The sequence below is a fragment of the Mirounga leonina genome, unplaced genomic scaffold (genome assembly GCF_011800145.1).
Source record: "Mirounga leonina isolate KUSES-001 unplaced genomic scaffold, KU_Mleo_1.0 Mir_82, whole genome shotgun sequence".
NCBI lineage: Eukaryota > Metazoa > Chordata > Mammalia > Carnivora > Phocidae > Mirounga > Mirounga leonina.
In genome coordinates, this window is record NW_023270825.1 from 5,416,398 (window position 1) to 5,428,847 (window position 12,450).

At 45.3% G+C, this 12,450-nt stretch overlaps 1 protein-coding gene across 4 annotated transcripts in view; it reads left to right on the plus strand.

Moving 5' to 3' along the window:
* SETD3 (SET domain containing 3, actin histidine methyltransferase) overlaps nucleotides 1-12,450 on the plus strand; it is a 78,717-nt gene that overhangs the window by 14,158 nt on the left and 52,109 nt on the right. Inside the window, exons 1-6 of one of the 4 annotated variants that reach the window (XM_034992784.1) lie at nucleotides 608-662; nucleotides 772-881; nucleotides 2,670-2,762; nucleotides 6,096-6,244; nucleotides 8,473-8,545; nucleotides 8,847-9,103. In XM_034992784.1, coding sequence (XP_034848675.1) covers nucleotides 649-662; nucleotides 772-881; nucleotides 2,670-2,762; nucleotides 6,096-6,244; nucleotides 8,473-8,545; nucleotides 8,847-9,103 — 696 coding nt within the window. In that variant the 5' untranslated portion in view covers nucleotides 608-648. Of the gene's footprint in view, nucleotides 1-607; nucleotides 663-771; nucleotides 882-2,669; nucleotides 2,763-6,095; nucleotides 6,245-8,472; nucleotides 8,546-8,846; nucleotides 9,104-12,450 lie in introns of those variants that run through there. The other 3 variants (XR_004677028.1, XM_034992782.1, XM_034992783.1) reach the window with 3 other exon arrangements.

The window sequence follows — 12,450 nt, forward strand, 5'->3', positions numbered from 1 at the left end:
TTTCAGATGAGTCGTCTCACAGAGCCTGTGCCCAGCGTGCTGTTGGTGTATTTACGTCCCACTGCCTCATCTGCTTATACAATATTTTGGTCACTTCTCACCCAAGGCTCGTGGGTGGTCAAGGTGCCGCGTTGGGAGGTGCTGGGAGACCTTGTTCCCGTGTAGGATCTGCCATCACCTTCCCGTGAGACCCTGGGCAAGGCACCTTGAGTTTTCCAGTGAAACAAACCCGCAGAGGTAGAGTAGCTCTCTGAGGCGTCTTTGAGCTCCCACATGTCCGCAGCATTTGTCCCGAGAGCCTAGTTTGCTGCTTGTGGCACAGTTGCTCTTCACGGGAGATGATTCTTCCAAAGCAAAGTGGGGGGAGAAGATAGAGGTTTTTGTGCCCATATGGCAGTTTGTGATACACGTGTGTATACAAAATCTTTGTCTGTGTAGTGTCACGGAATAAGCATTTTAGTATACACAGTAAAATCTGTGTAACTTGACACCATTCCAGAGTAAAATTTGCCTCTACTGTAGTTTTTGTAGGTGAAAAGGAATGAACTTTTCTTCCAGAGACTACAAAGCGATTTTTTTTTCCTTTGGAGAGCCTCCAAATACTAATATTTGGTACACATTTCTTTTTCTGGAAGGAAACTTCAGAATATGGCACTCATGAGGTAAGATGCTAGCATCTTGAGGCTAAGCCACTGCTGTGCCACATTTTATTGCTTGATTTGATTCTTTGGAAATGTAACACTCCTTGTCTTTTCGCTCTCTTCTCTATAGTTGGAAAATGGGTAAGAAGAGTCGAGTGAAAACGCAGAAATCAGGCACTGGTGCTGCGGCAAGTGTGTCGCCGAAGGAAACCTTGAACCTGACTAGTGAGCTGCTGCAGAGTAAGTTGCGCCCTGGGCTTCCCGCCTCCCCCTGGGGCTTTGTGGCCTCATGCCTTCGCATCCTCGGGCTGCGCAGGACAGCCTCTGGCCCGGCGAGGCAGGAGGTGGGACAAATCCCAACATTTTAGCCACGTGACCTGGGCAAGTGTCAGAACCTCTCTGACCCGCCGTTTCCCCCTTCCATAAAGCTGGGGATGTCAGTCGTGGGTAGTGATGAACGAGGGCTGGATGAAACCGCGAACCGCCCAGAACAGGGGCTTCCCTGGGCTCCAGTGGGCAGGGACCTACTCGACTACCTGGGGCAGATGGTGCAACCCCTCTGAGTCCTGGTGTTCACAGCGGTACGTACAGCCTGCCGGGGAAGGGGAGGGCCGTGCGAGGCGTGGCGCATAAAGGTGCGCCGTGGCCGTCAGGCCCAAGGTGGGCACGGCAGGCCTCTCAGAGCAGACCTTTGGAACTCTGCCCCCTCGTTAGAGTGGCTCCCCTTTCGTTTTAGTGATTCAGTAGTCGTTTTCCAATTTCTTGGTTCAAGGAAGTTAAGTATCTATTAAGTGCCTGTACTTGCTTTAATACATTAGTGCAAATTGGTAACTTCTTTTCTTACTTGTGAATTTAAATTGGTGCTATGGTGGTGTCAAACTTAGCTGTAGTCACTGTACTAACTCACTCCATTGTCTCGTTTTCTTTGCCCCTTCTGTTCAGATTATGTGACAGGCTAAACCCCACATAAAATTTTAGCTTTCTCTTCCTGCCAGAAGCAGGCAGCAACCAAGTCGGGGTCCGGTCCCTCCCCAAGGGCTCCTGTGGACTCCTATGACCCCTGTGGCCCTCAGAGCGGTGTGGGCCCCCCATAGAGCACTGAGGTACTGACCGCTTACCACCTCTGTCCCGCACTGGACTGCGGGCAGCTTGAGGACAGGCTCTGTCTTCTTGTATTCCAGGGCCTCAGTCAGGACTTGTTGATGGAAGAATGACTGGTTAACCTTAATAGTCATGAGTCAGCCCATGCGTTATGACTTGTTAGTGTTATTTACCACATACACTCTTTTCCTCAGAGAACAAAGGTGGCCGTGGGAAGAAGGCTCTCTCTTTAAACTCATACAGTTGTTGAAAAAGGAAAGAGCTTGCTGATAGGCCGGGTGCCCAGGGCACAGCTTTCCAGAACCACCAGCACCAGTCTCGAGTGCTGGTCTTTGCTTCTGGCCCTACAGCAGAGTCTCAGCTTCCTTTTGAGCAGTGACTGTGCCATCTCATTTTTTGACTCCCCCAGAGTACTTAATATAGAGCCTTACACATGGATGTGCAATGTCTGTTGAGTAATTGTTCTTATGTCCAATTTAACTGGTTTCTTTAGAGAGCCATTGTTCTAGGATTTAACTAGAAAGAAATGTTGACTTTTAAGATGACCTTTTTTAAAAATCCATCTAGAAGAGTTTTCAGGGAAATGTTTTGCATTTTTAGCCTAGCTTTTTAGATTTTCCCACGGTCAAGTATATTCTGAGGAGAATTTCTGAACAGCAGGTGTGAGAGAGTTGCAAGCTCAGTGCTCACACTTAGGTACGGGGGTCCCAGTTTAGTAAGGGGCATGTGGATGGGTTCGGAGGGTGTATATGCTTTGAAAAGTATACCTGGTTTATACTTCCCACGTTTATCAGCATGGCTGTGGTATCTTTGTCCTTTAAAAGTAAACCAGCAGTGGTAACAAAACCCCAGTCCTCTCTGTGCTGGAGACTAGCTGGTTGAGTTGAAAGCAAGCAGTATTTGAGTGCCATGGCTTTTGTGTTACAGAATGCAGTAGTCCCACACCTGGCCCCGGAAAGGAATGGGAAGAGTATGTGCAGATCCGGTCTCTAGTCGAGAAAATACGAAAAAAACAAAAAGGTACATTTTCTAGAATAATAATCTTATTTTAATAAAACCCTTTAGAGACTTGGCACAAGTCAGAAATGTTTTGAGGTTATGTGAAAGTCTTGGTGTCATTCCTGCCTGTGGAAGGTCACAGTGGAAGGGGCTCGGAATTTGGGAGAGATGTGCTGGGAAGCTGTCCAAGGATCTCTCCCATTTCTGAGGTGCTGCTACCTGCTTTGGGAGGGGTAAGAATGTTGAGTAGTAGGGGAAAAGTGTTTGTATCTAGGGACTAAAATGACACAACTTTTGGGGCGCCTGGGTGGCTCAGTCGGTTAAGCATCTGCCTTCAGCTCAGGTCATGATCTTGGGGTCCTGGGATCGAGCCCCATGTTGGGCTTCCTGCTCAGCAGGGAGTCTGCTTCTCTCTCTCCCTCTATCCTTCCCCACCACTCGTTCTCTTTCTCTCTCAAATAAATTAAATCTTTAAAAATAAATAAAATGACACATTTATTTATTTTTTACAAAATATGTATTTAGATCTGTTTTTCCACATTGTGTTTCCTTGAGGGTTTGAGGTCAGTACATAATGCCATGAGTGGTCAACACACAAATAAATATACACTAATAGATTAATGTCTTCACAAGATTTACGATGAACTCAAACCTATCTTGGTTAAGTAAGAGATGTAGTTCTATTTCTGAAGCTCTGTTTTTACAGGGTGTATTCAGTAGGCGTCTTAATGATTCTCAGCCAGGCCAGCGACGGGGCCAAGTGTCAGCTTGAAAAAGCCTATTCAATATACCTATTGTTTTTGTTCTGTAAAGCACAAAAAATAAAGATTGGTATGCAGGGCCACATGGAAAGTGGAAGGAGAAAACATAATAAGGAGCCTGCATTTAAAAGGGTCAGAAGAACCTTCTTAGACTCCATTTTTATTTACTGCCATGAAAGTCAGAAGAGGGTTTGTTTTTTTATTTGCTCTCTGAGGTTTTATTGCGCTCCCGTGTACTTCTAGAAACATGCAGTCTTTAGCTTAGATGGTCTCGAACCCCAGATGGTGACAGGTTCCTTTATAATGTGGTTCTTTGCTCTAAATGGTAGACCTGCCAATCCTGGCTCACCAGATCTATAGCGGGACAGTGTTTGTATGTCCCGAGCGTTTGTTGTTAGCAGAGACGGCTAACTACAACTCACACTAAGGTTAGAGCATTCCTGAATTCTCAGCAAAGAGTGACTTCTGTCTCAGAATGTCCCTAACAAAATCAGCTTTCTGCGTATGCAGTGTGGCACAGCCCTGTGCCGGGCCGTCCTGCTGCAGAGATCCAGGTGACCGCTGATGGTGTGTTGGCGTGGCCGCAGGCACCTGGGCTGGGCTCCACACCCTGCTCCTCACGTTTGTGAAGTTCCTGTTCCTCTCCTTTTATTTGTCAAATAAATCTTGGTTTTTCCTCTGCATGGCTTTTCAAATAACACAACGCCTAAGAATCTCCTACCCAAACTGAATCAGTCCCACCGATCAAGTTCTCCCTCCTTCCCACCTGCTGGTCTGATCCCTGTCCCTCCCTCCATCCTTTGTTTTATTTTCATTATTTGTTTTTAAGAAATACATGTTGCAGATGTAGCTGAAGCCCCATGCTTCTATCCCAGTCCCTTTTTGGCCCCCTTGGGAGTTTGTCTTGACCGTTTTCTACCTCTTGTATAACCCCATAAGCAAGTGGTATTTTAAAATTTTGCATAAATGGTATCAGAGCACTTGAATTTTTATTTATTTATTTATTTTTATTTATTTATTTTTTTTTTAAATTTTTTTTAAGATTTTATTTATTTGTGAGAGAGAGAATGAGAGACAGAGAGCATGAGAGGGAGGAGGGTCAGAGGGAGAAGTAGACTCCCCGCCGAGCAGGGAGCCCGATGTGGGACTCGATCCCGGGACTCCAGGATCATGACCTGAGCCGAAGGCAGTCGCTTAACCGACTGAGCCACCCAGGCGCCCCAGAGCACTTGAATTTTTAAAGATTTATTTATTACTTGAGAGAGAAAGCACACGCGTGCATGTGAGAGAGGGGAGGGGCAGAGGGAGAGCATCTCCAGCAGACTTCCTGCTGAACTCAGAGCCCGAAATGGGGCTCCATCTCAGGACCTCGAGATCATGACCTGAGCTGAAACCAAGAGTCAGACGCTTAACCAGCTGAGCCACCCAGGCGCCCCAGAACACTTGAAGTTTTAAAAACACGGTGTTCTGGGTGCCTGGGTGGCTCAGCTGGTTAAGCGACTGCCTTCGGCTCAGGTCATGATCCCGGAGTCCTGGGATCGAGTCCCACATCGGGCTCCTGGCTCGGCGGGGAGTCTACTTCTCCCTCTGACCCTGTCCCCTCTCATGCTGTTTCTCTCTCTCTCTCTCTCTCTCTCTCAAATAAATAAATAAATAAAATCTTAAAAAAAAAAAAAACCCCAAAAAAACCCCACGGTGTTCTATTTTGTTTTCTTTGTAGATACATATGATCCAACTCATTCAAACTGTTCAACAGAATTCAGTTGCAGAGCTGTCCAGTTTTGTGCCCTTAGAATCAAGCCTGTAGTGCTCATCCTTACACACACCTCCTGTGCGCATGTCAGCTACTGATTTCTGTGTTCTGGGAATTTTGTTGAAGCAAAGCTGCCTATGAGACACGGCACGCTGGACTTAATGGCGGGGGCGGGGGGGCTGCTGTTATGTGAGGTGGTGAAGCCCTCCCCTTTCTACTGCATCGCCTCACAGAGCCCAGTAGTCAGTAGCCCTATGTCCTGGGCTCAGCAAATGCTTCTCCGCAGCCGACGAGGGTTGAGGATTGTACTTCGCCTTTCCTGCCGCTAGTTAGGATATGTACTGTGACTGTTCTGTGATTCGTTTTTTTGTTGTTGTTTTGTTTTTCTTTCCTTGTGATTTCTCCTTTTGTCCATGGGTTATTTAGAAGTGTTCTGCTTAATTCCAAATATTTGGGAATTTTCAAGATTTTTTTCTTTTGTTCTAATTTGATTATGTTTTAATCAGAGAACATTGTATGATTTCAGTCCTTTCCAATTTATTTAAACAATTTTTAAACCAGTTTATTTTTTTAGCTTTTCTTTTTAAGATTTTTTTTTAAGATTAAAGCCTAACTGCCATACAGTATTGTATTAGTTTCAGGTGTATAACACAGGAAGTCAATATTGCATACATTACACAGTGGTCACGCCCGTAAGTCTTGTTACCTGGTGATGAGTTTTGATTTCAAGATTGGAGCGTTATCACTATATCCAGTGTGTGTTTTTTAGTTTCTGAGAGCAGAAAGAATGATATGGGTCCTAAATATAGCTCTTGTTTTCTGACACATGGATTGAAACAGGTCTGTCTGTTACTTTTGATGGAAAAAGAGAAGATTACTTCCCTGACCTAATGAAGTGGGCCTCTGAAAATGGAGCCTCTGTTGAGGGTTTTGAAATGGTCAACTTCAAAGAAGAGGGCTTTGGTTTGAGAGCCACGAGAGACATCAAGGTGAGTTTTGATCGCTTGCTCTGGGAGCCCTCGGCGTGCTTGGATTGTGCTGCGGGGCGGGCACAGGACGGGGAGACGGGTGTCTGGGCTGATTCTGACTCATGGGCAAGCGGGCAGTGCGCCGTCAGCACTCTGCTTCCTGCTGCGAGGTCTCCGGGCTGACCAGGGGCCCGGAAGAGCCTTATCAGTGTTCTAGGCAGCCCCTTCCAGTCTGTCCTCTGGGAGCCATGCTGCTAACCAGTGACCTGGGGCAAGTCAGTTCATGTTTCAGAGCCTCTGTTAGGAGACCACAGAACATGCCTCAAAGGATTCTGAGACTTCAAGAGAAGGATGTGGGCTCAGGCGGTTAGGAGGGGGGAGCACGCAGGACCTGTGATAGAGTCGATGTGCAGGTGGGTGGATTGGGGTGGAGGATGGGCAGTGTCCAGGGTGCTTACTTGTTTTCTGGAGGGGGAACTGAGTGGTTGGCAGTGCCACCTACTGATACTGTACCACCGGAGCTGAAAGGGAAAGAAGAGCAGTATACACCTGCTAGGGGACAAATGCTTTTCCTCTGCTCTGGGTCCTTCCTTCCAGCTGAAGGGAGCAGCAGTACCCTGACATTCCCAGCCTCTCTCTGCCCCTCACTCGTGCCTTTCTTAGAGAGGAGGCGTAACCTAATCTGTTTGAAGATTTGGGAAGAAGGAACTGGTCTTGGCCTGTTTCTTGGTGGGAGCTGGTTGCCCATATGCATCCATTGCGCTCTCTCCGCTCTGTGTGCTTTACAGGGCAGGCCACACGTGGGGAGGCCCGTGGGGCTCCAGTTCTCCCTGTAACTAGGTGGGGGAGTCGGTCTAATTCTGGGATTCAGTAGGTGATATTTTGGGTGACCATCTGTTGTAGTCTTGTGTCTCTCTCAGTGGGTTCAGAACTTGGATGGAGGAAATGAGTGTTATTTATTTGGGCCCCCTCAAACCTCAGGCAACGTTTTTGGTCAAGTTGTAGTTAACCTTTCATTGATAAGTTGATAAACCACATACCGGTTCATTAGAAAGCTATTAAATGTCTAGTATATGAATAGTACCTTGCTCATTATTATACCAGCCTTCTTCCTTCATGATGTTTATCATCTATATATAGTAGGAGAAGAGACGCACATAAACAGAATCCAAATGGTAGACATTGGCAGAAGGCAAGAGTAACCAGGATGTCACACATTCTTCTGATGTATCAGAGAACCATCATTCATGTGGATGTTGCCCCAATTATCTTAACTGTGGTCTGTCTTCACCGTGTGCATTTTTTAAGCTTTATTGAGGTATAATTGATAAAAAAAAACTGCACATATGCAGTGTTGACATTGTGATGCGTTGGACGTGCGCACACACCCGTATCGTCACCACAGCCAGGGCACTACTCTTTGCATGTTTTAAACAGTATAGAACATATACAGCACATACCAAAAAGAAACCTCTCATGTTGGCAAAAAATGAGATAATGTTTTTGGGAAAAACCTCCGTAAACCAAAATATGTCCTAGGGACTTGTGCTTTTGCTGGTAACTGTTGTGCCTTAAAGACAATCATGTTGAGAAAGGAATGTTCCTCTGGCTTCAAAAATACAGCAGCGAGAGCGGTTTACATCGACAGGTTCAAGTTTTTATTGGAGATAGAAATTGTGTTTTGTTTTGCTTTTTGAACTGAAGAACTTAAGTGCAGCAAAGAATTAATAGTTTTGTGCTCCACTCCAAATGGCTATGTTTACTTCAGATTAAAGTTGAAAGTCCCCTTTTTTTTTCATCTGTTTTCTCAATGTGTATGGTTACTTTTTCTATTGGAAGTAGGATTTTAAACCCTGCTTGTACTCATCTAAGTATACCACAAATATTTACATTTAAAAATACATTTCGGGGCTCCTGGGTGGCTCAGTCGTTAAGCATCTGCCTTCGGCTCGGGTTGTGATCCCAGTGTCCTGGGATCGAGCCCCGCATCAGTGGAGAACCTGCTTCTTCCTCTCTCTCTGCCCCTCCTCCCTGCTTGTGCTCTCTCTCTTTCTGTCTCTTGCTATCTCTAATAAATAAAATCTTAAAAAAAAAAAATACATTTGATAGTTAGAAATGAAGTGCTAACTTGTAACCTTAAACAGTATATCATGTGTGTTGTGTGGTTGGCTTTCTGACCACAGATGAAGGGGCTGAAGATTGTCACATGTTTTAATGATTATATGATTTTCTTATTTTTTTCCTCCTAGGCAGAAGAATTGTTTTTATGGGTTCCACGAAAATTACTAATGACTGTCGAATCTGCTAAAAATTCAGTGTTGGGTGAGAATAATTTCTGACTCTTCAAGGCAAAGTGCAAGTGATAAAAATATGAAATTTTATTTTGTGGTGCTAAGGACCATATTTGGATATTTCCTCAAACTAGTGAAATGTTCCCCCAAATTCACATTGTTTTGCATGCTTGTAATCTGACATAGTAGAAGAGTGTCAGAAGAAAGGTGCATGTTACTCTAAATATTACAAAACTTTCCAGTTATTTCTGTAACTTTAATATATATTTTGAATGAATACTTTTTAAGTCGCTTTTTGGAACTTAACGCTGTTAACTTCTGGGTTGATTCAGGGCCCTTATATTCTCAAGACCGGATTCTTCAAGCTATGGGAAATATCACACTGGCCTTTCACCTGCTGTGTGAGCGAGCTGACCCTAACTCTTTCTGGCAGCCCTATATTCAGACCCTCCCCAGCGAATATGACACTCCTCTCTACTTTGAGGAGGATGAAGTTCGGGACCTTCAGTCCACACAAGCTATCCATGACGTCTTCAGCCAATACAAGAACACGGCTCGGCAGTATGCCTACTTCTATAAAGTCATCCAGGTGAGTGGCTGGTTGCTGTTTATTTTTATTTTTATTTTTTTTTAAGATTTTTATTTATTTATTTGACAGAGAGAGACAGTGACAGCGAGAGAGGGAACACAAGCAGGCGGAGTGGGAGAGGGAGAAGCCGACTTCCCACCGAGCAGGGAGCCCCATGCGGGGCTCGATCCTAGGACCCTGGGATCATGACCTGAGTTGAAGGCAGACGCTTAATGACTGAGCCACTCAGGTGCCCCTGGTTACTGTTTAAATGCACGTTTAACAGAGTGCGGAAGAAGGGGAAATCAATGGCATAAACGTTCTACCTCACATTTTATTACACATGTTTAAACATTATGCTTTTTAAGGTAAAAGCCATTCTGATTCTAGTCCACTGTCTATTTTTGTACAGAAATATCCCTGAAGTGTGATTTGAACATACCTGACTTCCCGTGTTAATAGAAGCAGCCCTTGTTCCCAAGTTAGGAAAGTCTTTGAGCTTTTCTGAAAAGGAAAGATTACAGTACAATACAACTTTAGAAGCTATAAAATGTATCTAATAGAAAAAGGTACTCTGTGTATCAATTTTCCAAGAAAGTGAAAGGCCCTTTCTGGGTTCTTCATATATTGACATGTATTTTACTGAATTATAGTGACAGTTAATTTAATAACTTAGAATGCTTAGAATCTTTGTGTCTTTCAGAGTGTGCTGTGTATTATATTAATTTTAATTAGTTCTAAGTGGAAGTGTCCTATAAAAACTTATGTAAGGTTGTGAACATTTGAATTACATCTGGTAATTCCTTACATCCTTTTCTGTGTTTTGGCAGTTCTCCCCTTTCTCAGTTGCTCAAGAATTAGCTCCAGGGCTGCTGCGCCTGATACGTGGCAGTGGGGATGCTGCTAAACTTCCTACGATGTACAGGGCAGCCCCCAAACGAATTTTCCAACCCAAAATGTCAGTAGTGCTAAGGTTGAGAAATCTTGCTTTGTGATTATACATAGAACAAAGTGTCTCGGGTACCAACATGATGCCAAAGATCACCATCATTCCTGACTGGTTGGATTCCTAGGGCCTGACTGAACAGAAGGAACTCAAGCTTCGTAGTGAGATGAACCCGAGTTGAAACCCAGATTCCATATCTCACATGCTATTTAAATATAATTTGAAATTACAGTTGACCCTTAACACGGGTTTAAGTGGTATGGGTTCACTCATAACACGGTCATTTTCGATAGGTACAGTGCAATGTTGTAAATGTATTTACTCTTACGATTCTCTTGATAACATTTTTTCTCTCTCTTTATTGTGAGAATATAGAATATAGTATGTATAACATACATAAATCAACTGTTTATGTTATCAGTATTACTTTCCGTCAACAGTAGGCTTTGGTAGTTAAGATTTTGGGGAGTCAGAAGTTACGCGTAGATTTTTGACTGGGTGGGGGTCAGCACCGCACCCCCTGCATCATTTGGGGGTCAGCTCTAGGTGCTTTACCCCTCTGATTGGTTTCCTTATCTGTAGGATAAAAACATATGCCCCATTTTCCAGTGTAACTCTTGTCAGCGCAACTTGGGCTGTTCGTCAGAGCACCTACTGAGGTGCTGGGCCTCGGCACCTGTGGCCATTAGGGGTGCAGTTTCGTCTGGGAACATGGAGGACACCTCGGTTGAAGCCATCGCAACGGGTGCAATGTCACTGAGGCGGTGGGCTCCGGAGCTGGCCTGCCGGGGTCCGAATCCCTGCAGCACCCTGACTGTGCGCTCTTCGGGGCGTGTCTCTGTGCTTCTGTTTCCTTATCTATACAATGGGCCAATACGGTGCCCGACTCCAGGGTTGCAGAGCTGACCAAATGAGTTGACACATGTGTGGCCCTTGATGACAGCAGTGTTTGCTGTAGGAGTTCTCAATTTGTGTCACCGTTCTGTGGCTCGTTCCTTCAGGCCGTGTGACTCAGTTGTTTTATTTTTTTATTGTTTTATGTCGCTTCTCCCCCTGTGCCTGCAGGGACTTACATTAGTGTGTCTTAACCTTCCCTACTGAACACCCTCGCTGCCAAGGACAGTGAAGCTTATTCCTGCAAGACGAGGCTCTCCACCCAGAGTGGCCCATTACAGGCTCAGAATTGCTTCAGAGTCTCATGCTTTTGTCATTGTTGTTGGCTTCAGTTTCACATTTAAAAATATCAACAGTTTGTGCAAATGTGTATGTTTGCTCTAGTTTGAAAACCATGTTCAGTGACATACTATCAAGTCAGGTTGGCATTGTAGGAAAACAGCCTGGTTTCTCCTGGGGCCGTACCTGCCCCTGTGTGTGCCTGGGGGCCCCCGCTCCGGCTTGGCCCGTAGTAAACACTGTTACCCCAACATCGTGGCCCGTCCAGGTGTACTTCTTTTTCAGAAGAACGGGGACACTCCACATTAGTAGAAGGGAACCATTACAAACTGAAAATACATCCTAATGAGATTTTGTAGGAAATTTCCTAGGCAGTGGTTTAATTTAAGTGCGGGCCAGAGTAGGACCACAGACAGCCTGATGGGGTGGAGCCGCCGTGGCATCGAGGAGGGTCCAGGCCGGGGAGGGGAAGGGCTTTGCACGAGCGTTCCTGACCAAGAAAAACGGACTCAAGCAAAAGTTATCTTTTTAAAAATTAGAGTTTGAGACCACCTGCTTTTCTGGTTGTAGAACGTTCTCATTGCTCGTGGAATCTTCGATAACGATCCAGCGTAAACACAGATGTTAGCATTGTACTGCCATTATTTTGTAGGTCAGGTTTTCTCACCTCGGCACCAAACCCTCCCTCTTTCTCATGCTGTTCCAGGATCAGCTGTCTGGCTTTTGCTCCTTTTTAATAGATCACTCCGTCAGTGCGCCACTGCTCGGGAAGAGAGAGTGAGCGGTGTTGCCTCAGTTCGTATTTAACGTCTTCATTGCCGTGACCTGCCCTCAGTTTTGTTCTGTGGGGCGTGGTGGCTCTTAGCCTTTTCAGGGTCATGGGGCCTCTCTTCCCCGAGAACTGTGCACATGTCCTCTATCACGAATGCTTACGTACCATTTGAGGGGTCCCAATTCCAGAACCTGATTTGCGGTTTTTAATGATAACTTCCCATTTAAAGTCATTTTCCTGGGGCTGGGCACTGGACCTGAAACCTGTTATTTTTCTCCTGAGGTCTGCCAGCCACAGCTCTTGGCCACTGTCCTGTGTCACACCAGCAATGTGAGTGCAAGCACGACTTGTTTCCGTGTGTCCCCACTGGTGCTCCCTAGACCCTGGGAGAAGGGTGCGGAAAAGGGAAATAGTCACGTCAGACTTACTGACGTGCTTCAGGGGCTAGAGTGTTTATTCTGAAAGAAAAGTAGCGTT